Raw genomic sequence first — 23,925 nt, 5'->3', positions numbered from 1 at the left:
GGTGTGTCTTTGAGAGCAGCAGAAAGTTTGGCCTTTGGATGTTTTAGATATCTTGCAGTTTTCCTATCTTCTTAGTACCACATCTCTCTTCTGGGTTTTATTTTTTATGGGAAAGGTCTCCAGTGGAACTAACTGAAAAACAGTCCTGTTGTCTTTCATGCTGCTAGCTGCCTGAACAATAGCAGTAAATACTCCCTGTCATCCTTGCATTAGTGATGTTGAATAAATAGAACATTTTAAACTGGAGATGTCTCTTTAATAAAAAGACAACTGACTTCATGCTGCTTTTCTTATTTCTCCTCCCTCCCCCAAGACTAGTCTTTTATTCAGAGCAGGATTTTCTAGACTCACAGCATTAATCTTTTCTCTCAGATTCTTCATGCTTAGAATTTTTTTCTTCTGTTTCTGTCTGTTTTCTATTGCAGTTGCCCCATACCCTTACAAGGTGAATTCCTTCACGCAAACGAAATAGCTTTCCTACATGACAAAGCTTTACCCATGCGATTAATTTCTCTTGTGTCCTCTGGCTCATACTCAGGCTGCCCATGGAGGTGTCCTGGCAAATAAGGTGAGGGGCAAGCTCAAAACTCTTGTTCTTCCCAACACTAGTTCCATTGTCCTAAGCAGTTCTCACACTGGTTACTTTGGGGGAAGTAGGGTGTGCATCCCACTAGGCACCACTGGCCTATGGACCTGCATCTTGGTGCTTTTGTCTGGCTTCATAAATCGGAGTATAAATTCTTGAGCCATGACAAACTTTTGGCTAAGCTAAAAACTAATATCTGTGGTCTTAATTGTAAATTTTAGAAAACGATTTTTAGTTCAAGCATGGAATACACATTTCCAAAACAGGGCCAAGAGGTTTTTTTAATTTCCTCTAATGACTCTTTTGTATGTAGGGTGGGTTTTTTTGTTTTTTCCTTTCTGTCATTGGCAATGTTCAGCTGCATGAAATACTTCAAAGAAAAAAGGGGAAAGCAGGAAATTGGAAAACAATGTTTTCTATTAGAAAACTTTACTGTATATGAGGGCATAATAAATTTCTGATCTCCTTGCATAACTTGACAGATTTACTGCATTGTTTCTGTTTGTACTAATAACCACCTTAAATGTGTGGTGTGCAGGAGAGTGTAACTGTCTGCAGTGTGGTGCTGTGAGATGGGTACAGCAGTGGCTTGACCTTTCTTGGAGACAGGGATGTATGGGGCATACAGTGTTTGAAATACAGGATGGTTGAAATTGGTTGAGCCTTGTGTTGGTTTCCCCCCACCCCAAGATAGGAAATTTTGGATACACAGTGTATGTAAGGAAGAGTAGCCCTGTTATCTTGTTGGCATTTTAATCAAAATACTGAAAAGACATATTTTTTTTAATATATGTCTGTATCTATCTGTTTACACAGCTGTTTTGGGGGATGTATGTTTGAGTTGTCTAAAGGCAGAAGGCATATGGTTGGGGGTTTCTTATCTTGTGAACTGGAAAAAGCTAGCATTGAGACAGTACTTAGTACCTCCCCAAATTAATTTTGTACTTAGTCTTTTAAAGTATAGGAGAGTTCTCTGAAAATGGCTAATTCTGCTGATACAGTCTTCAAATAGATGATGTCTGGAACGTGTTCACTTCTAGGAATTGGTTTTATTAACTTGATTTCAGGTGTATCTGGTCAAAGGCTTCTACCTGTATATGTTCTTCATGCAGTGTGCACTTTTTTCCCCCATCCCCAGTGGTACAGAAATGCTGAACAGTGCCAATATTTGCATACTTTTTTTTTTTTTTTTTAAATCCTGATCCTCCCCTAACTCCATGGAGTGGAAGAATCAGCATCCTTATTAATTTGTTTGATAGCCTCTGCTCCTATCAATTCAGCTTTCTTAACTTGCTTGTGATGTGTGTTTAGCTTTCAGCTGTTGGTTGTTGATGACAATTTTAAGAACAAGTTTTTTCTTGCTGCCCACTTCCCCCGCCCCACCATTTTCTGTCTCTTTTCTTGCACTGCATATGTTTTTAAACCTCTACAATCACTGCTACATAATGGTATTATATTCAAACATTATTTCACAGCTTGCCTTGCAGTGATGAAAATGACCTTATAAAGTGCAAGGCAATAGAGGGGGAGGGAACAGACTTGCTGTCTTCGGGCTGAACCAGGACACTCTGGGTAATATATTTACTTCTGGATTTCTGGGTCCCTAGGGATTCTTACCCAAAGTCGGAATAATCTCATGTTCTTTTATCAGACAGCTCCAATTCAGCTATAAATGTATTCAGGCTAAGAGAGTTATTGTTGATAATTGCATGCTGCTGAGGGGTTAGAACTGCATTAAAAGGGAAGGAGTTAGACTGATATCTCTATACCTGTACAAATCATTCTGTTCATAAAGAATATTTCTAAGCCAGTCCTAGGTCAAATGCATGATGTTGCTCTAGTATAGAGATAAATAAAGGCAGATACAAGTTTACCTGTGTGAGTAAAAACAAACAAAACAGTAGACAAACGTGCATCTTTATTTGTAGCGGAGGTAAGTGGTTAAAGCTGTCTATTCAAATTCCAAGCATATCAATTATTCCAAGCATATCACTTATTCTTTGCTGTGCTACTGGTTGTGCTTGCTGCTTTGTCTAGGTTTTTTACAGATAAATTTTGAGAAACCTGGATGAAAGTGACTTGAAGCTTGTCAAGCTCTTGGTGTATGCAGCAACTTGCTTCCACAGATGTGGAACTCAGAGCAGCATTTATACATACATGCACCTTCCAGACCTGTCGTCTAAAAGATTCCCAGGCTTTCTGGAGAACAGCTGTTTGAGTCCTGGCATCTAAAGTAGCTGATGGGCCTGATATATAAACCCAGTTTCAGGCTGGAGTTGCTGAAAATACTGCTTTATGTGCTAACAACATTTTTTAAAATTTTTTTCTTTGTGTGTTCTAAGAACTGAGAGGGATTAAAGTAAAAATGTATTTCTCGATAGACACTGTCATGCACTTTGTACTTCATTAACTATTCCTTATTAAAGACATGACTAGATAGAAATAAAGTGTAAGTAAATCTACTAACAGGAAGTTTTGTGCAGACCTGCTAGTGTTCTTGCTTAAGACTCACTAGAAGGAGGACAGGCTTCTTGCATGAAGTGCAAAACAGCTCAGTAGCAAAGTCTGCACCCTAAGGTATTAATGCATGGGCTTTGTGCATATCATAAGTTTCTGTGGCTTACCAAATTACCTTGCATTAGCAGAAAAATAGTAGCTGTCCTCAGGCATTTCAGGTGATTGTGACGTTGTGCTGTTTAGCTAAGGCTTACTGGGGTAGAGGTAACTTATATTATCTTGTATTTGCTAAGACATATACAAATAGCTGACAAAGCTTATCTGATGCATGGTGACTTGATCATGTGTCTGGGCCTTTGTATTTTCATTTTTTAAGTGGTAGCAGATTTCTTGGGCATGTCAAGGTCCAGCTGAGTAATGCTCAACTGGAGTAACTAGGTTTGAATTACCTGGTACCTGACTCCACATATGTTAGCTGATGCACAGTAGGCAAAAGGGATGTCAACATCAATATCTGAAGCTTCCTGTTTCTTAGTGATAGAGAGGAAGTGGTGGGTGCACTCTGAAAGGAGAAGTCTGTAATGCTGATCTTGTTAACCGAGGTCAAATTTACAGTTCACTTGGCCTGCATTTTGTTAGAGTTGGATTTGGCTGGGAGAGGAAATATAGTGAGCATAAGCTGAAAACTCAGGCAGAATTTCTGGCTTCCCACAGAATGTTTCAGCACAGCAGAATTTGTATTCTACACATAATAACTGCATATTGACTGGTTAAATAGGCCTCTTGAAATGTGTGTTTGCTTTCTGTCCCATCTTGTAATTGTGTGGAATTACAATTGCATAAGCAGAACATGGCACAGGAAGGAAGTCAATCTCTTGTGTGAGCACAAAAATACGGCACTCACGCTTCACTTTTGGGGTCCTACATTGAAGCCTGAGAGATCAAAAAGAACTTTTTTTGAGGCAGATGTGTAATGGGGATTTTTAGCAGGCTAGAAGCAACACTAGAGAGGAAATCCGCTCAGTCAGAATTGGGTTTTGTTGGGGACTGCTGTGGTGTTTAGTTGCTGCATTTGCATTTATCAATCCTGACTTCTACTAAGCAGTAATGTTTTAAGTGCTGCAACTTTAGCTTGTAGGCAGTGTGTGACCTATAGCTTGATATTCAGACTACCTTTGTGTTGGTGGCTGGCACTGACCTTTCCTAGCTCTGAGCAGTCATTTGTATTAGTCGAAAGGTTAGGCATCCTAACTGTCTGTCTGCTGCAAGATTTGCTTTTGGGCTTTTTATTTCATTTTAGTAATATGTGTGTGTGTGGGGGGAGTGTTTTGTGGTTTTGGTGATTCTGTATAAGCAGATTGAGCTGGGGCTGGCACAGGAGACTGCTTGCCCTCCAGGATTGTAATTCTGTCTCTTATCTCTTGCAAGAGTGGCTGAGACAACCACAAAGCTGAATCATGCCAGCAACCACCCAGAAGCAGAAATAGCAAAGATCAGTGCTGCAGCCACACAACGCCTCTGGGGTGCTTGGTGGCTTTGAAATGGGTGATGCAGTTGAGCCCCTTGGTGCATTTTTGGGACTGCAAAATGCAGCAGGGTACCTCCTGTGTTCCTGTTAAATAGGTATGGAGGGAGGAAGGGTTTGAGGAACTGTTTGTGAGTCTACCTGGTCTCTTAGACTGTGGATGCTACCAGCATTACAAATGTTAAAAGCAGAATTCTGAAACTAGCCACAGCTGAGAAGAAAATTATTATGGTTTCACTGTCCTGTTTGCTTGTCCTTTGTACAATAGGCACACATATTAATAAAGATAATGTTAACTTTTTGTCTTTCCCCAATGTTTCTTGTAGGATTAGTAGAATACTGAAGGCAAAATTAAGGAGATAGGATCTTTTGATGTTGATTTTGAATTTGCACAGGGAGATGGTGGGGGTGGTGGTAGTGGTTTATGTTTGAAAATCAGTTCTGGACTTTGTTCCTGAAGGCAACCAACCTATCAAATCACATGCCAATATCATTATTGGGTTTCTGAGAATGAGAAACAAATGTTGATGTAAGCTTGGGAAGAATTTGAGCTGTAATAAAGCTTAGAATAATATAAAGGTGCTTCATAATACTGTTCTTAACCTGCTCTCTCTGCCTTTCTTAGCAGTGAAGGAGACAGTCTCTGAGAATGATCTCTATGGGAGACTTTTTATAAACAGAGTTTTCCACATCACTGCAGACAAGATGTTTGAAATCCTTTTCACCAATTCTCACTTCATGCAGAGGTTTCTCAGTTCCAGGAGTATAGTAGGTAATAAACTCTTCTGCCTTCTTTGTTACAAACTACCCTGAAAATTTTGACCACTAAGAATTGCTAAATAGGGCTAAGGTGAATTTTAAGTTTCTTCCTGCTTTAAAAGAATTTTGAAGCCTTAAAGTTTCACTACGAGAGAGGACATTTAAAGCTAGACTGTTGCTTCCATACATAGCAGATGTAGATCAATCATGTTTTGGAGTAAAAGCCTTATTTCAGAGTACCTTAATGCAAAACTGCACTTTAACGCCTGAATTTTGGGTAGGCTATTAAGTTGATGCATTCTGTGGGGTATTTCTCATTACATTGTGTCCCACAAATAGTGAAATTTGTATGGCTGGCACAATCACTCCATCTTCTTAAATGATACTCACGGGCCTTAATTCTCTGGATGGGTAAATTTTATTCACAGAGATCAGAAGAACAGAAAATTAAGTCAAAAAGGGTAATATTTATTCGGTGTCAGCTTGGAAGGCAAAGTGGCAAAAGCTTTTGATAATGCTGAGTGAATCTATTCAACTTTAAGCAGATGGGAAATGACATATTTTCATTTAATTGCGTATTCTTTTCTATACCTTCAAGTCTCCCTGAGTAGACTCAGGTTCAGCTACTTAGTGCTTCCGCTTTGTTCATCAGTGAGCTACAATTTTCCCCTTCCTGAAGAAAACCGCAACTATTTGGAATCAGTTTTCTGTCTTTCTCCCCACTGCTGTTCTCAAGCTGTTAAGATACGATTGGGCAGAGATAATGCCTTTTAGGTAATTTGTATGTGAGATTTTGCGTAACTTCTCATCTAGATGCTGTATCAACCCCTTGGAATAGAGATTCCAATGGCAATCAGTTGAGGACTTTGACGTACACTGTAACGATTAACAATCCACTTTGTGGGAAGTTCACAACTGCAACTGAAAAGCAGGTACTGTGTGCATGTGTGTGTCTGTCTGGTGCCCTTTAAAGCAAGGGAGATGTCAGCTCTCTGGTCTGTCAGAGTTCTGACTATAGACTAAAGTTCAGTGAGATGAATGTGGATCTGTAGTTTAAACATGGCATCTCTAAGCCCCTCTCAACATTAGTGAGCAAATGGTCATGAAATCAGAGAGGCTTTCTACCTTTGCAGATGGCTGTAAACTCCCACAGGGTTTGTGGGGAAAGGTATTAATGCTTCTTAGGAATTGGGGGATGAAAAGAAGCAATTAAATGCTTTCAGTGTTCATTTCTGGGCTCCCCAGTACAAGAGGTGAAGAGTCCAACAAAGGGCCAGTAAGATGATGAAGGGACTGGAGCATCTAATAGGAGAAACAGCTGAGAGCTGGGAATGTTCAGGCTGGAGAAGAGAAGGCTCAAGGGATCTTACAATGTATAAAAGTATCTGAAGGGAGGTACAAAGAAGTCTGAGCCAGGCTTTCACTACCACGGCTGTCAGTGGTGCCCAGTGGCAGGACCGAGGTGATGGATACAAATTGAAACACAGGTGATTCCTTCTGAACGTCAGGAAACACTTTTTTACTGTGAGGGTGAATGAGTAGTGGAACAGGTTGTCCACAAAGGTTGTGGCATCTCCTTCTTTGGAGATACTGGAAAACCACCTGGACATGGTCCTGGGCAACTCGCTCTAGATTGCCCTGCCTGGGAACAGTTTTTGGACAAGATGGCCATCAGAGATGCTTTCCAATCTCAACCACTCTGAAATTCTGCTTTGGGAAAGATGCAGGTCTCAAAGAAGAGCTGTGGTAATGAGTCAGTGGCCAGCCTTGCATCTGGTACTTGAAGTGGCAGTGGGGAAGTACTGCTGCTGCTTATGCTGGCTATAGCAGGAGGTATCTTCTCTTTTCTAACCCCATCTATATTTGACACTCTTAACTGATTTTTATAGTGGTTCTTCAGGCTTCCTCTCTATTTCACTTATAGTTGGTTGATCTAGCCTAAGGAACTCAGGCTGAAAGAGGGGAAAAAATTGTGTACCATGAATATACCTTCTTATTTTTACTTTCTTTTATGATAGATCCTGCATAAACAGAGCCAGAAAGGCCAGTCTTATCAGGTGGATGCTGAGGTACTGACCCATGACGTCCCCTACCACGATTATTTCTACACTGTGAACAGATACTGTATCAGCCGCACGTCCAGTCACAAGTGTCGATTGCGGTGAGCCTGGGTGGGGCACAGTGGGAGGGGAGAAGCCAAGGCACAGATCTTCCAGGTTGATGATGTGTGCTTATTAAAAAAACGTGCCTGTCAGCTGCATAGAGATTGTCAGTTTCTCTTGAAGTTGGAGATATCTTCTGAAACATAAGCTTGCTTTATTCCTTGTCACATGTATGCTGTATTTGGATCTCATTAATGCAGTGAGAAATGAACTCGTGTTGACTCTGAGGTACAGAACTCATCTCCAACTGGGTTCTGACCAGCCGTGGGTTTTGGAGTACAGCTGTGTGAGTGGGATATGTTGGAACAAAGTGAGATGTTTTATTACAGAATTTCCTAGATATCCTTGCTGAGGGCCTGCAGAGGAGAGTGGTTTCACCAAAAGGTGCAGGAAAGATGGAACGTACTCAGTTTTGCTGGAAGGATACTCAACTAAACTATACCTAGATAGGAGAGTTCCTCTCCCATTTGTTGAAAACATTTGAAGTGATCAAGTTCCATGTTGAGTACATTTCCATGGCTCTCTGACTATGTAATCCTTGGTAGTTCTTGTGTTGTCATTAGTAAGACCTTGTATCTCAAACTTCAGCAGGAAAGGTAAGCAAGCCTGGATTCTGTTCTGGCTTATTTCAGGATATAAAAGTAGTAAAGACTCCCCCTCTACTGGGAGGAGGATGGAAGAAAATAAAACTGTTCTAGATGATTTTTTTGAGTGAATCACTTCTTCTTTGAGAGCTAGGTTTGTTTTATCTGAGACACATGACAACCCTAGGGTAAGAGTAAAATCTTAGGTTTCAACATGGTGCACAGAGCAGGCATGTACAGAATGGAAAGCACATGGTGATGTTACAGATGGCCTTATACTGTGTTTAAAATGGCTCAAAAACTCCATTTGAAAGATTTCGTTTTGTTAGATTAGAAATGCAGTGGCCTTGCATTGATGTGGAAGATTATTTGAAAAGTTGAAAAAAGTGTATTCTAGGATGGTCAGTGTTCTTGACTGAAACTGAAGTCCCAGCCTATCTTTTTGTCCCTTATGGAGGGCTTTGGGATTCACTCAGTTGCTAGAAGCATCCTTCTGAAGGATTCTACTCCAGTTAATTTTTGTTATGGAAGTGCTATTGATTAGCTTGACCTGGGGAATGCAAGCCAGGAATGCCATTTCCACTCTATCATGCTCACAGAAAGACAGATTTTAATTTCTGTCTACTCAGGGTGGGGTCTGAGCACTTGATTTGTGAGTGGTGATAATGAATTTTACTTGCTGCTTTTGAAGTGCCCATGTAATATATATGTGTACACATACAAAGTAAAAATCAGGACTTTATGATCTGAAACCCTGAATCTTATTTTAAATGTATCTTAAAATGAGAATGCTTCAGTGGGTAAAAATGGTCTGCTAGTCTGAGTCTGAAGGAGAACAGTTTAAAGTGTTTCCCATAGTTTGGACATTCAGATTTTGAGGCTTTGGCTAGAGATGTTGTCTTTGCTACTGTCTATTTCTTGCGTTTCTTCAATGAAAGTGCTGCCCAGGTGGAAAGCCAGGGCAGTTCCAGTTGGTGGTTCAGATAATAAACATAAGCTAGAGGCCTGCTTCTGATGAGAGATTTCTGTTATCACTGTGATGCCTAGAAGACCGCTCTTTCATTATTGCATTCTGTTTACTAGGGTTTCTGCAGAAGTGAAGTACAAAAAACAGCCTTGGGGCCTTGTCAAGACTGTAATCGAGAAGAATACATGGGGAGGAATACAGGAAAACTTCAAACAACTTGGTGAGGCATTTTCTTCTTTGTGCTGGAGTAAGGAGGCTACCTTTGCTCTGTATGTTTTCACATCTGTCAAACTTGGTTCCTTAAAGAATGGGTTGAAAAAAAGACACCTAAGCAGTCTCGAAGACAGAATTTCCTGTCATCAGTATATCTGCCAGTTCCAGGGTATGAAAGAAGCTAACATACCGTGTATACCTTGTATACCTTGTCAGAATCGCTTTCTGAAGGAAACATGAAGAGCAGCAGGAAAGCTGTTACTCTCAACTGCATGTGCTTATCTCTAAGCATTTCCTTGATTGTGCACATGAAAAGAGAAGCAGTGGCACTTGGCAGGCCCCATGGATATGTCTGTTAACAGCCTGGCCAGCCACGGCTTCAGGCTCACAGTCTAACGCAATTCCTAGTCTCAGTCTAACAGTGTTTTGCAGTGCTCTTCCGGCTGCTCTCTTGCATATCATTAAACAATCCCGCCAAGGCCGAACATGCACCCATCTCTGAAAAGTGTTCCAAGTGCCCTCTAGCAAAAAGGACAGGTGGTACAGGTCAAGGTGTAGTTTGTTAGACCTGCTTTAAGTTTATTTACTAGAAGATGCACTTGTTCCTCTCACTGCCGCCCTCCATAACTGACATTTTAAGTCTTCAGTGCTAAGCTTTTCAGCTTTGCTTTTGACAGTTCAGTAACTTTATTTTTTCCACTGCAGAATCAGATCTCCTAATGGAGGAATATGCAATTAATCAGTCCATAGAAGACTCTGGAAAATTAGTTGCTCTGAGACGAAGACGACGCACTTTACACCGGGGTCTGGCAGAATCACTTCCCAAACGCTCTTCCCAACATTCCTCTGGTGACATGGGAGTAGAGTCCCAGAGCAGCATAATAGGTAGGAATTTTTATATTAAGTGTTTTCCAAAAGGTGTGTTCAAGGAAGCACAACTCTTATAATAGTGCAAGAGTAGCACTTGTGTATATATTACTCATGTCTTTATTTAATCAATGTGATAGCAAATGCTTTAATATGTTCAAGTTTGCATAAAGTAGGTTGGGAGTGTGCATAGTCACTTTTAACATGATTATCTCATGAAATTAAGCTTAATATCACCTTCAGTTTTAAAACCTAAAATGCTGCTCTCAATGTGCATAAGATTAAAATAAGATTGAATCAGGAAAAAAAAATTAACCTGACTCTTGTACAGTTTCAGAAAAATTGCTTTGTTTCTTCAAATAACAGCATACCCAAGTAATGAGTTGATTCAACTTTGTCAATTGTGTCTTGGCCCTGTCACCTCATTTTCGGTTTTTTTTTTTTTTTTTAATGTTAAAGTCTGTTTCCCATCTGCTTCTGTAATTTCTGGGTCACTGAAGTACTTCTTGCAGCTCCGTTGCCCTAAGGCATGACAGACTTGGCCACTAACACATACAGTATTAGCTATACCTAGAGAGATCAGAAACATCTGTGCATTAATGTGTACCAGAGAATGGTGGATTCCATGACAGAAGTTGAATTGTAAACACTGAAGTAGGAGCAAGTGCACTTCTCTGAAGGGAGAAGCAACACTGAGTATAGCACTGAGAGAATATTTGAATCAGCAGCATGTGTAAAGGACTGTTTACCTATCTGAAATTACTTCTTGATTACTTAATTTTGCTACTGCTGCTCCACCTTTTCAGATGAGTGTGTCTGTCTCTGTATACACTACAACTTGCGTGTATGTCCTTTGTCCAAGGCAGGAGGTGTGAATGTATGAAACTGTAATTACATTTAAAGATCAGCCTGCCCACCGTGGTAGGTGATTGCTGCTCAGTTTGGAGAGGGCATGCACACTTCCTCTCCCTCACAAGCGTCTGGTCCCTGTTGCCTGATGAATAGCAGATAGTCTTTTGAAAGGCTGTCTTCAGGGCAATAGATAAACCAAGCCAGTAATGATGGGACAAGTCACAGAACTTGATTGGCACTGGTTGTCAGAAAGATTAATGTGAGCATGAGAACAAGCAGCAAAGAGCCACTTTGCAGCCTGTCTCTGCTCATGTGTGACCAGCAGTATATGTGGTGAAGGCATGTTAGTAATGGATGGACTGTAGCCTTCTCAGGCTATGTTTAGTGGTGCCATGCCCCGGTGCTGTGTTGTCCCCAGCATACTGGGGTAGGGGGAATTCTGATGGGAGAGCCTGACTGTTCAGCTTGACTTGTTGGAGATGACTGCAAAAATGCCTTGGTGAATGTTGGAGATGATCCTGTGCACCCACATGATCTGTTATTTTTTTCCATCAGAAGCTGTTGAGCTATTCTCTGTGAAGTGTTGGGCACTGACATATATCTGCAGGCATCCTTTAGGAATGTTCTTCAGTACTTTTTAACCTCCTTCTCTTCCATGCCCTATAGGAAGGAAAAGAGATGCAGTAAGTAGGACCACCACCATCATTGTAGTAATGAGTGTCTTGTAAGTACTCACTTGCATTAAAATGTGGCTTGACTCAAGCTCATCTTAGTCTTTATCTGTTTTTGTCTGTTCCTCTTTTGCATGTTAACATTGCATGTAGCATAATAGATCTTAACCTAATTTAACAAATGAGTGGAATATGTGGGTATAGAAGGGGAATGAATTGACTTAGAAATGACACTTGGAATGAAAATGCTGATTTGCCAAACTACTCTACCTTACAGATTTTCTTAGGTCTGATCCTATTAAAAAAAAAAGTCTAGAATTTACTAATTCCTAGTTTTAAAAGTTCCTAGAGGAGATACTATTGCTCTTTCTGTTTGTTCCTATTCCACAGCTTAACATTAACTGCTAAGAATTGTTTGGATAGATCTCTATTTTCAGTATAGTTCTGCCCTACACCTTTTTTCTCCCACAATGACTGTTTCCTTAGCTGTTTTTAGCCTAGATCTTGTTTTTCTAGCATTGCAACTGAAATTCTTACGGGACTTGATTTTTGTTCTCTCTACAGTTTGCTGCTCTTGGTCTTGCTGAATATAACACTGTTTCTCAAACTGTCAAAGATAGAGCATGCAGCTCAGTCTCTCTATCATGTCCAGCTTCAGGAAGAAAGCTCTTTGAAGTAAGTTGAATTCACAGTCTTTGCTTGTTTTCTTCCTCAGCTTATGTGAGAATCTGATCCAAAGAAATAAATTCTAAACACTGAAATTCAGTGGCAAGTTTTCATAAGTTGCTGGGGCTTGCTGCACTTTTGTGGTCTGTGTTGAGATCCAGGGACATGTCTGACTGCATCTTGCAGTAACAAGTTTCTCCTTTGACAAGCTGGTTTTTGGGGAACATTAACCTTAGTTTGCATTTATCACCCTGCTGTGACTCATCTTCTGTGAATATCACAGAACCGAAGTGTTCATTCTACGTGAACCAGCATGATCTCAAATGTAATGTTAAAGATTCATTTAACTTGTTAGCTTCTTTCTGTGAGTTTCCTGACAAATCTTTCCCTCAAACTTACATGTTGCATGCCTTTTGTATTCGGACACAGGAAGATGTTGCTTCCTCTCTTGAATACAGTATCAGTAAATAAGTTAAAAATCATAACCTGATGTTGAGTCTGGAAATGGTGTGGTGACCTCCTGTAATGACCATCTCAGAACTGATTAGAACAACTTTATTTATAAGAAAGATTTTGCTCACTGAAGTGTGAGAACTTGTAGATGTAATGTGAGCACATTTTTTTCTTAGTGGCTGTTGTCTACAAAGGTGTGAAGCAGTATCTTGAAGGCAGCAGGGATTGGAATTCAACTGCAGGCAGCTTTTTCTGAGGCTCTTGTAAAAGGATGGTTTTGGTAATGGCAGAGCAAGGGTGGCAGAGAGCAGTTGTTTTCAAAAAGGTGTCAGGGTGCTTGTTTCATGTTTCTAATGTAATATCAATCTTTTTCAGCATATCTCCAGAAATGGTATCAAAAGAAGAGATCCCTCAGTATGATAAGGAACAGGTTAAACATGTAAAGGGAGTCTTAAGAGACTCAATTGAAATGCTTGAGCAGGTAGGTCTGACAGTCTTTCTCTGGTGATGTTCTTGTTTCTCAACAACTCAAGTTTTCTCCCATATGTTATCATACCTTTTGTTTGATGTCCTCTGGTACTAACTAAAGTTTTCGTGATTCCTTGATCTGTTTTGCCCTAGGCTTGAATTTAGTAAGTAGGCAGTGCTTATGTTTCTGATGTTTTGGATTGGTTTGGTTTTGGTTTGGTGGGGTTTTTGTTTGTTTGTTTGTTTTTGTGTGGGTTTTTTTGTTGTTGTTGTTATTCTGACTAAGATATAAGTATTCACGTCAATTTTCTTAAAACTTGTCAAGTACTTGTTTTGGTGAGAAATGTTGATGCAGTTCTGAATCATGACAAAGCAAAGACTTAGGTATTTTTCCACCTCATTATGGGGTGTCTTTGTTCAGGTTTTTGCTTTTGCTGGCTTTTGCTCCCCACTACTCTTCTAGATATTGGCTAGAGCTTCACTTAGGTGGCCCATTGACACCAAAGCTAATCTCCAGTAAAAAATAAATAACTGCAGACCATATGTTTCTGAGGGGTTCCATAGCTATAGAATTAATCCTTCTTTACAGTAACTTGCTGAATGCTGTTGTCTCTCTGATTCTGAAGTCTATGGCTGGTAAATCTCTGGCTGAAATTTCAACTCAGTAAGTGAGGGACAGTAATTCATGCTTTAGTTTTAACTTGCAACCCATTAATGTTCTGATTTTAAGTTCCTTTATTAAACCTTAAAATGTGATGGAATATTAGGAAAGCTGTGAGGGAAGTTCACATGTTCCTCTATCCATCACCAGTTTGCTCTGTGTTCTTGTATGCATTAAGAGTGGGTAGAAAAAGAAACCATTTTTATATTCCTTATTTAGAGGTGCCTCTGCACACAGTATTGCCCTTAATCTATTAATTAACCACTTTGATCACAGCATGGTTTCCATGCCCTTTTCATTTTCTCTGCTTACTATCCAAACAATTCCTAATTCTGAAGTGTTAAGTGCCTTTTGAACACAGGGTGTTTAAAAAAAAAAAAAAAAAAAGGTGAGAATTTCACCACTTTTTTCATCCCAAATAACACTTTTTGCCTGGAAGTTCTGACATAGTGCCTGTTACTTTGTGTTTTCTGAGTGTTGTCAATAATCTAAACACATTTTGTGCACCAGAATGCACTAGGAGGGCCAGGTATTAAAAGAAAATTCATATTTTGCCGCCATGTTCCTTAGTATTTGTTATGAACATTATCTGTGACTAAAACTGAGTGGGGTGGCTTATCTTCTGCACTGTTGTCTGGTGAGGTGTTAAGACTTTATCATCCTGGACTGTTACTATTTATAAACTGCACAGGATATAGCTGTTAGGAGAGCACAGTAAGTCAACTGTTTATGGAAACAGGGAGGAGGAAATCACATGAAATCTTGGAGGGGGGAAAAAAAGAGTAGGGAGACATTATTTTCCTGATACCACTCGCCCATGTAGGAGATTAACTTAAGTAATTGGGGGGGGTGTGATGGTTGTGTCTTCACAGCTGAAGACTTCCCTTTCCATGCTCCAAAGAAGCTTTGACCACTTGAACAGGACACAGAGCAGCAGGACTGAGAGTTAATACCACATCAGCTTTTTGTTCAAGACATGGGAAGAAGAGATGTGTGTGTGAGGACTGGTGGGGTAGGGAATGTAACTGTCACCTTTGGACTCCTCACTGTTTGGCTCAAAAGCTGTACAGAATAAAGGTTTGTGGAAAAAGTAAGTTGGGTTCTGCATTCCCCAATAGCTTGGCAGCCTTTTCTGTCCTGCCAGCCCTCCACCCTGGGGGGTCTTGCTTACGACCGGTGGACAGCTCTTGGATCCTGTAGTGAGTGAACAAGGGCAGTTTTACTGCTGGTTAATGGATCTGCAAATTCCAGAGGGGGGAGAACACCCTCAGCAGAGAGCAGGGCTTGTCTCGAGAAAATCACATCTTTTTATCTCAACTTAGAAAATGACCATCAGTGAAGAGTCTTTTGGAGAAAAAGAATGATGGTGGTTTCTCAGCCACAGGATCTTCATATGATTTTTTTTAGCCGTGGGGACCTTTTTAAAACAACGCACCCTTCTAAGGATGAACATGCCTAAGATTAATAAACAGGAAAAAGCTTGATATCTGTTGCACACTGCAAGCTTTGGCAGTCTGCCTTCTGCCATATGTTTCCAGCTCTCCCAGAGAAATTTCAGCCCTCGGTATTTTCCCTCCATCGAGGTCTGTGCTTCAGCTCTGTAGCGCCGTGTGCCCACTGATGATGAAACACCTTGAAGCACATGAAACCTGCTTTTTCTAGGCGGGTTAAAGGGAAGAAGATGAACATAAAAACCCCAAAGCCAGTGGAACGCCAGCCGGCCCGCGGGGTGGCCCATGGTTGTGCGACAGCGCTGGCTGTGTGGTGCTCAGCCTGTGTGGCGCTGGTGCGAGCCCGGGGAGGGGTGTAGGTGTAGGGTGCGGGTTGCGCGTGTGGGTCCCACAAACAGAGCCCTGGGGCCACAGCCCTCCACGGGGTGGCAGGTCGGGGACTCTCCCAGCCTTGGGAGCGCAGCCCCGGGAGCGGCGGCGCCGGGCGGGGCGGGACCTGGCCGGGACCTGGCCGGGACCTGGCCGGGACCTGGCCGGGACCTGGCCGGGACCTGGCCGGGACCCCGCGCTGCCCCCGCGCCCCACGGCCGCCACCTGTTGCGCTGCCCCTTTAAGGCAGGTGCCCCCGCGTCACGCGCGGCCCCGCCCCCCCGTGCCGCCATTGGGCCGCCCCCCCGCCGGGCCCCGCCCCCTCCGCACACCTCGGGCGCGCGCGGCCAATGGCGGGCGGGCACTGCCGGGTGGGCGCGGGGCGGGGGCGCGGCGGGCGCGCGGCACCTGCGGCGGCGCTGCCGGGCGGGAGCCGCGTCCCGGCCCCCGGGAGCGCCCGGGCGGGCGGCGATGGACGAGCCGCTCTGCTGCTGCGAGTACGTGGACCGGCGGGGCCAGCGCAGCCACCTGGCGGCGTGCTGCTGCGACTGCCAGGAGCTGGACGAGGGCTGCGACAGGTACCGGCGCCGCGACCCCTCGGGGGCCGCCCAGCTGCCGAATCCGTTCCCGCGGCGGTGTCCCCGCCCGGAGGGCAGCGGGACTGCGCCCCGCTTCCCGGGAAACTTGTCTGGAGGGAGGGCAGGGGGAGGTGCCGGGAGCGGGGCAGGGCAGGGGAAGGGCACGGGGGGCGCGGTGCCCCGGTGCCAGCCGGCGCTGTGCTTCCCCGCTCCGTAGGTGGCTGGCGTGCAAATCCCTGCCCCCGGGAGCGCTGGAGAGCATCGCCGACACCATCGCGGACCGGCTGCGGGTCCCGTGGTTCTCGGGGGCCGTGAAGATCAACGTGAGCCTCGTGCCGCCGCTCGTCCTGCTGCCCGTGCTGCTCCACGTTGCCGCCCTGCACTTCCTGCTGGGGCTCCTGGTCCTGACGTCCCTGCCCGTGGTGGTGCTCTGGTACTACTATCTCACCCACCGGAGGAAGGAGCGGACCCTCTTCTTCTTGAGCCTGGGGCTCTTCTCCCTGGGCTACATGTACTATGTGTTCCTCCAGGAGGTGGTTCCCCGGGGCCACGTGCAGCATTCCCAAGTGGTCGCTCTCACCTGCGGGTTAATCCTTATGCTCGCAGCCCTGTCTCGAGCCAAGAAAGACCCTGGCTACCTTCCCATTCCAGCAGGCAATGAGAAGCCATCGCACCAGGTCTTGCCCAACAGGAGTGTTAGAGGGAGCTCCAGCGGGCTCCATGGTGCTGCCAGCAGTCGTGCTGTGAATGGGGAGGCCAAAGGCTATACCAGGATGGCAGCTGATGAGCCAGAAGGTGTGAAAAAGGACTGGTGCACCAAATGCCAGCTGGTCAGGCCAGCCCGAGCAGGGCACTGCAGGCTTTGTGGCAGGTGTGTAAGAAGGCTGGACCATCACTGCGTCTGGTAGGTTTTGCACTGCTGAGGCTGCGTGTGTTCTCTCTCTGAGTCCCCCCCTTTCTAGAGTTAGCTTCTTTTTTTACAGTCCCTGTCAAACAGGGTCGCTTTTGCTGTGTGCAAGACCTGGGAACGTTCTTTAAATATAAAAAGCTTTGTATTTCCCCTTTAAAGAATAGTTAGAAGCACTGTTTATTCTAAGTGGGTTGACCTGATAGCTAATAATTTCTACAGCATGCTTCAGAATTGCCTTTAGTTTTCTACTGGCTTTCATGACTCTGGGGTTTTTTTGGTTATTAGTACTCTCCTGGGGGGAGGGAACTCAAAACTGCCTGTGTGCATGCAGTGCTGGAAGGAGCACTGGAGTAAGGGTATGATGGTATGATCATACCCTACAAGGAGCAGTAGGGTATGATGTGTCTCAGCAAAGGATAAACTTGCTAAAAACTTGAGGCAAACAGTCTGCTGCTAGTCTATTGACTTGTGCTTATAACTTCTCTATAAAAAGCTTTAAAGCTTCTTTGAACATATTTCAAAGTTCTTAGCCTGCGTTGTATGGAAGCACCTTGGAAATTAGGTTCTCTGACAGCTGGGGGGAGGGAGGAGGAAAGAGAAGCCAGTTTCTTTTCTTTTTTTAAGCAAAGTAATCTCTTCTTTCCTTTTGGAGGATTAACAGCTGCGTAGGGGAGCAGAACCATCAAGCATTCATCCTTGCACTCTCCTTCTTCATGCTCACCTCTGTGTATGGGATTATGTTGACCCTGCACACCGTCTGTAGGGGCCAAACTCCATTTGTGGCATTGTTCTACTGCCCTGGGGCCTATTCTGACTACAGGTGAGATGTCTGGGAGAGAGCTGGGGTGGGAACAGGTTTGGTCAGACAGCTTAGCTGCTGTTAGCTGTCAAACCTGACCAAAAAGTGCTCCCTAAAAAACTCTGGAAAGCAAAGGTGCATCACTGCTTTTGCCAAGGTAGGCAGCCTGAGACTTGGAGAGAGCTCACCATTTATTTGGAAAAAGTTGTTGGAGGAGCTGTGATTTGAAGTATTTATTTACTGTGTCTTCTGTAGATACACCTTTAAATGTGTGTCCCCAGATGCAGGTAACGACAGTCAGGAATCCACATGCTGTCTCTCCCTCTCATTCCTCCCTGTTTATCAAGTGACTGTCCCTCCAAGTTGTCTGTTTAGAACAGACAGCATCAACATGCCTTATTCAGCAGGGAAGGTGCTGAGAACTGTTGGACACGAGTTCAGAGACCAGCACTACCACTGATGAGCAGAGCATAGGGCTGGTGAACAAATGACTCTACCTTCCTCTGTACTCCATCTTGTGATCTGTTGAGTGTGAACTTCCTTGTGTTCTTTACAGCAGGAAGAATAAAGAGCTAGGTTGTGAGACAGCAATATGCAGGAGTAACTCTGGTAGCACTAAAAGCCCTCATTAAGTGAGTCCTGAAGCTTTAATTTTGAGAAAGCCTTTAAGGATTATCTGATGAAAGCAGCAAAGTGAGATCACTGTGGCAGATGTAGACAGGGATTTGAAAGGCTAGTGATTACCAGGGAAAGTCACTCTAAAACAGCTGCTCCAAAACTAAATGGCTTCCTTCCCATCTTTTTCCCTGCTGCCAGCTCTGCTCTGTCGTTCACCTGTGTATGGTACTGTGCCATTGTAACAGCTGGCATGGGATACATCCTCCTCATCCAGCTGTTGAACATCAGCTACAACGTGACCGAGAGGGAAGCTCGGCTGGCTCTGCGGGACAACACTGGGCGCAGACTCCTGGGTGGGTTAGTGATAGACACTGGCCAGTATAACAGGGGGTTCCTATGCAACTGGGGCCATTTCCTGAGCCTGGGGTCTTCTCCTCCACAGCGCTCTGCCGAAGACATCGTGTGACACCCCTCTTTCTGCAGATGATGTTGACTGACTCTTTTTAGCAGGGGAGTGGCCCCTTCCACTAGGACTCCTTTCTCGCACACCCTTCCTTTGTGGGCGGTGTATGGGCTACCTGTCCCCCCACTGACAACATCAGAGGTTTTCCCAGGCAGAATGGTTGGTTCTTCGTGTGCTGTCAGCCAGCAATAGGATGCACAAAGCAGTAAGCCATATGCACAAACATGGAGAGAAGGAGCCTGCTGCCTTTTTCCACCGTGGGAAACAGGAAGAAGAGCACAAGATTTTGAGAACTTGAGTTTTCATTAGGTGTGAACCCTGGCATCAAGAGGAACCCACTGCTGGGCTTCAGAACATGCACTGGTTCCTGCAAAGGTGGAGGAATCCCTGGTTTGTATCTACATGCAGCATTTTGGAGATGTCAGGAGGATGAACTTTGGATACAGATAACAGATGGACCCCTGCAGAAGCCAGGCTGTCTGGCTAAAAGAGACTGTCACTGGGCAGTGCTCTCCTCTCTGGTGCATTTATTTGTTTTTACTATCTCTTATTCCATCCAGCTGTGTACATGCTTCTATTAAGTGCCTTTGTGAGTTACATTCCTGTAGGGCTGGGTCTGTGCTGGTTTCAAGGCTTGGCTCATCTCCTTCAAAGTGTTTCTGCTCTGATTATGGATTGTGACTTGAAACAGGGGGTAAATATACCAAGGAGATGTTTTGAAGCAATATGCAACAGTGAACTCTGAGGGCAAAACAAGAGTGCTGTCTGTCTAGTGTTACTGTAGCTTTATGGAAGTCACCTTTCCCCCTCCGTCATGGGATAAGGCAGTCTGTGGGAGAGTAGGCAGTCCTACTAATTGTTTTGGTAGGTAGCATTTGGTCAGTTGTGTTGCTAATAACATAGTGATCCCATCTGCCATCAACCCAGTTACTGTGAACTACCTGACTGTAGATCTGTTTTCTCAAGCCAAGAAGCCAAGGAACAGATCAGCCTCTGTGTATGTAGGGAAGAGGAAGAGGATGTGTTGGAGGTCTCTGTTTTGGGGATAGATGACCCGTACTGGCAGGTGAATGTTAACATGTTGAACGTGCTCTGCAAGAATGCCATTTGTTTCTCATTAGCCTAGAACTGTATTATTGCCTGGACTTGAGCTTCAGCTGAAATAACAAGGTTTTGATGGAAATGGTTTCTGGTTTTTTTTGTGGCTGGAATTTATTATTACTTTTTGTTTTAAACCCTTTATGTGTGCTGTAGGCCCTGCAGTGAAAGGTCTGGCTGGAAGAGCTGGAGACCACAGCACAAGAGTTACATGTTGGAACTAAGATGCAGAAGCAGAGATAAGAGCCTTGTCCTGGCTACTGATGTTTTTAGATGTGTGTGCAGGAGGCACAGATCATGCCTGCTCCTGACTCCATTTGCATGGCAGGCAGCTGGGGGATGTTGGCAGAGTGATGCAAATTCTGTGTGCTGCTGTGCATTAGCTTTGAAGGGTGGATGGACTGTACATGGTGCCGAAAGAAAGCAGGGTTGGGGGTGTCCCTTTAGATCCCTGCTGTATTTGGTGTGTATGTTATTGATTATGTGTCCCAGTTTAATGTAGAGACCGTGTCCCTCTTTGCACTGTTTGGTTTCCTTAAGTGGTACTTTCCATAACCAGCAGATAATGGATGAGCAGCTGCACTTGGAATGTGTCTGTGCAGAGTTACTGACTTACCGGAGTTTCCCTTATTTCCTCTTGCCCTCTGGTCATCCAGTGAGCAATCCTTTTTAAGTAGGTAAAGAGACACCTCTCTTGCTTCCTGCCTCTAACCAAATACACTGAGAGGTTTCTGACTGCTTTCCTGGCCCTAATGTGAATAAAAAGACACCCAGCTAGACTGTACAGACTGTTCCTCTACAACCTTCTGTTTGGTTGTTGGAGCCTGTCCCTAGGAGTACAAATTGACACAAAGTCCACGTTTCCACATGAGTTTTCTGTAAATGTTTCCATGGCACATATGCATTTTGTGATGCCTGCTGAGATGAACTGGAGCTTGGCAACCCTGGAGACAAGGATGCTGTGGGCTAGGAGGCTTGTGATCTTAGATTTCATCCTGCTGATGCTAGGGAATATGAGGCAGAATGACTTCCTGGGCTAAACGAACCCCTACAGTGGAGACAGCCAACTTCTCTGTCCCCGTATGCACAGAAATCAGTCATGTGCCCACGAACCGAACAGGCTCTGGAAGCATTTGCAGGTTTGAGATAAGCGGTTTCTCAGAGTCCTGCTACTCCTGGCTGGGAGAAAGCAGAGCAGATCGCAGATCATTTCCCTGGCAGCGCTGACCCTGTGGTGCTCACTTTCTCCTACAGGCAGAGATTCCTTGCTACCTTGCAGCCTGTGTGTCAGTGTAGCCTTGTCCCTTCTCTCTTAGTGAACTGCTTGCACTCTGTGCTGTTCTTGCACAGACTCTCTATGCTGTTCTCCCAGGCAGCATGGATTTTGGAGTGCAGGTTAGGAATGGAGGACCTGGGACTAATGTAACCATTCCATATGTTGTTCAAGCTCGCTCAAGTACAGTGAGGGCTAAGTGCTAAAGTAAATTTTAATTTTGCACTCCAGGGGGAACTGAAACTATTTGGGACACTTAAAACCCCAGCCTTGCAACCTTTTTCTAGGAGGAGAATGCAGTGCTGATTCCCCAGTGAACAGGAAGTTCAGATGGCTGTAATCTGCATAGCAGTGGTGACTTAAATGGCATATCTTCTCGGGAGGATTTACCTTGTGAATGCCTTGGGAGATGGGAAGCATAAAGTAACATGATATATCTAAAAGGCATCTTAAAAGGATGGATACTTTGGAGCTCTCCTTTTAACAGCCCTGAGAATTAGCAGGAAACACTTGAAGGGCAACTCTCCCATTTGCAGTTAGAGCAAGGGCAAACTGTTGTGACCTGGTGCACTAAAGGACAATTTTTTTTCTGAGTAACTTTTTGCCAAGCTTGTTATTGACCACGCTGGTAGAAAAATGTTAAAATCTAGGCCTAGTCAGTCCTTGGGCTCGCTGTGTTAATAGCTGCCTAGATCTGTGCTGCCTGGGGGTTGGAGCAGTGGGAACAGCCTGCATTTGACAGGTGACTTGTGGGTCGTGTGTGGCATTTTCGAGGGGAGGACCAGTGTCTTACCTGTAAAACTGCGTGGCAGTGCAGAAAACCTTACCCTGCTGACCCTTGAAAAGTTTTCCCTGTGTAAGAGAGGACCTAGAGCTGATCAGCAGCAGGGAAGGATTTTGGTAATAGCTAGCCCATAGTTGGAAATTAGTTTATCCTGCTTTAACCATGACCTTTTAAGAGGCATTTGTTGTTTCACAAATAGTGTGGACTTTGCAGACCAGGCAGCTTTTAAAGGGCCAGGGTTCTGATGTCGCTGCTGTTGTAGTGTTAAACCCTCCATGTCCAAATGCCAGCACCCTACTGTTTGGTGACTGTAGTAAGAACTGTGCACCATTAGATACAGCCTGTAAACAGTGGCTTGGCACTCTCTAACTGTGTCTTCCTGCATTGTGGTTTTTTGTAGGCAAGTCACAGGTCCCCACATCGACTGTTTCTCCATTTAACTTGTCCTTAAATGACAGAAGTCACTGGTGAGCCTGAGCTGGTGCTGCTTGTGACTCCTAATCACATTTCAGCCTTCATGCTATGATGGTGCTTTTTTTTTCCTTTCAAAGTAGGTTGCTTTCAAGTGTCTTAATGAAACCATTTGCTGTAAAATTTCTTCTGAAGTTAAAATGGATACTGCCTCACTGCCTAATGTCTTAATAATGTGCTTGGTTTTTTCCTTCTATATGAATGTATATTGCCTCATTAGGGCAGAAAGCGTGTGTGATTATGGATGTGTTTTCATGTATTCCTTTCAGTGAAAAATTTTACAGTTACCTAGGATTCTTTTCCCCACTACCAGGATGTTTGGACAGCAAAAATCTTTCTGCAGACAGGTGAGGTTCTTTCTGAAATGTGGGAATTCAGCCTCCCAAGATCTTGTCTTTATGGAACTCCTCTAAGGATTGATGTGAAGAGCAATGGGCTCCGGAGAGTGGGATGTTTTGGGTTCTGGGGGTTTTTTTTAACCTAAGCTTGAGGAAGAAACTGTGAAACATTTGTGATCTTTTTTTGAAAGGACTGGTGTGTGTGTGTATGTGTTTGTCCATTTTGCATCATATTCAGTGTTTCCAAATGGATACAATTAGGACTCAAAATAAATTATTGGAAATGATCTGTGGAGTGGCCTGTTGATTTATGCCCACACACTCAGCCAAGCCAAATGACCAAAAGCTGCTGTCATCTCATGGCTATTTAGCTGGGAGCTGGACTTGGGAATAAGGCAGCAACAGGCTAAGGAAAAGTTAGGAAACAAGTTCTGCGAAAGTTGCCCTTTGGGTTTTTTGGTGTTGGGATGAAACAGACCTGCTGGCAATTCTCACCATCCTGGAAACCAGGCATATTCCCCTGCAGTAGGAATTTGAATGGGGATCTTTTATCCTATGAGCAATCCATTATCATTATCTGATCCAGAACCCCCAAAAGGAACAATCTCTTACTTTAAACCCTTTTCTAAGCTGTATTTGGAAATGACATGGATATTCTCCATGTAGGTAGTGGGAAGAGATATATAGCCTTTGATTCTGTTGGTATCTTGGGACAGCTGCTGAAAGGCAAGATGACTTTTAATGAGTAGAATCACAGGTGCCTTTGACTGTTCCAGAGCTCTGCTTTGATTTGCCTGGGTAGCATTTCTCTCTGCTGTTCAACTGTTCCTCTTTGAAGATTACCTTATGCTTGCTGACAACAAGGACCTTGCGCTAGCAGTG

The 23,925-nt window shown here is 43.9% G+C and overlaps 2 protein-coding genes across 9 annotated transcripts in view; both read left to right on the top strand.

The window, feature by feature from the left end:
* Window positions 1-14,985, top strand: part of GRAMD1C (GRAM domain containing 1C) — a 53,148-nt gene extending 38,163 nt beyond the window's left edge. For 3 of the 6 annotated variants that reach the window (XM_027727527.2, XM_027727530.2, XM_027727529.2), the window contains exons 10-18: window positions 5,194-5,340; window positions 6,141-6,259; window positions 7,346-7,488; window positions 9,157-9,260; window positions 9,959-10,138; window positions 11,639-11,696; window positions 12,208-12,318; window positions 13,138-13,243; window positions 14,764-14,985. In XM_027727527.2, coding sequence (XP_027583328.1) covers window positions 5,194-5,340; window positions 6,141-6,259; window positions 7,346-7,488; window positions 9,157-9,260; window positions 9,959-10,138; window positions 11,639-11,696; window positions 12,208-12,318; window positions 13,138-13,243; window positions 14,764-14,841 — 1,046 coding nt within the window. In that variant the 3' untranslated portion in view covers window positions 14,842-14,985. The other 3 variants (XR_003541891.2, XM_027727528.2, XM_027727533.2) reach the window with 3 other exon arrangements.
* A 1,147-nt stretch (window positions 14,986-16,132) lies between these two features.
* Window positions 16,133-23,330, top strand: ZDHHC23 (zinc finger DHHC-type palmitoyltransferase 23). Of its 3 annotated transcripts, XM_027727640.2 has the most exons (5): window positions 16,133-16,289; window positions 16,507-17,193; window positions 17,852-18,019; window positions 18,815-18,969; window positions 19,059-23,330. In XM_027727640.2, exons 1-5 carry the CDS (start codon window positions 16,183-16,185, stop codon window positions 19,121-19,123), a joined length of 1,182 nt encoding a protein of 393 aa, XP_027583441.1. In that variant the 5' UTR covers window positions 16,133-16,182; the 3' UTR covers window positions 19,124-23,330. The 3 variants fall into 3 exon arrangements, with proteins under 3 accessions (XP_027583441.1, XP_027583443.1, XP_027583440.1); XM_027727642.2 differs by lacking the exon at window positions 18,815-18,969; XM_027727639.2 differs by having other exon boundaries at window positions 18,815-23,330.
* Window positions 23,331-23,925: the final 595 nt, after the last annotated feature.

Source organism: Pipra filicauda, unplaced genomic scaffold (assembly GCF_003945595.2).
Source record: "Pipra filicauda isolate LSUMZ 115617 unplaced genomic scaffold, ASM394559v2 scaffold64_size3178608_pilon, whole genome shotgun sequence".
Taxonomy (NCBI): domain Eukaryota; kingdom Metazoa; phylum Chordata; class Aves; order Passeriformes; family Pipridae; genus Pipra; species Pipra filicauda.
Note: the sequence above shows the minus strand (reverse complement) of the source record. Positions and strands in the feature narration are given on the sequence as shown.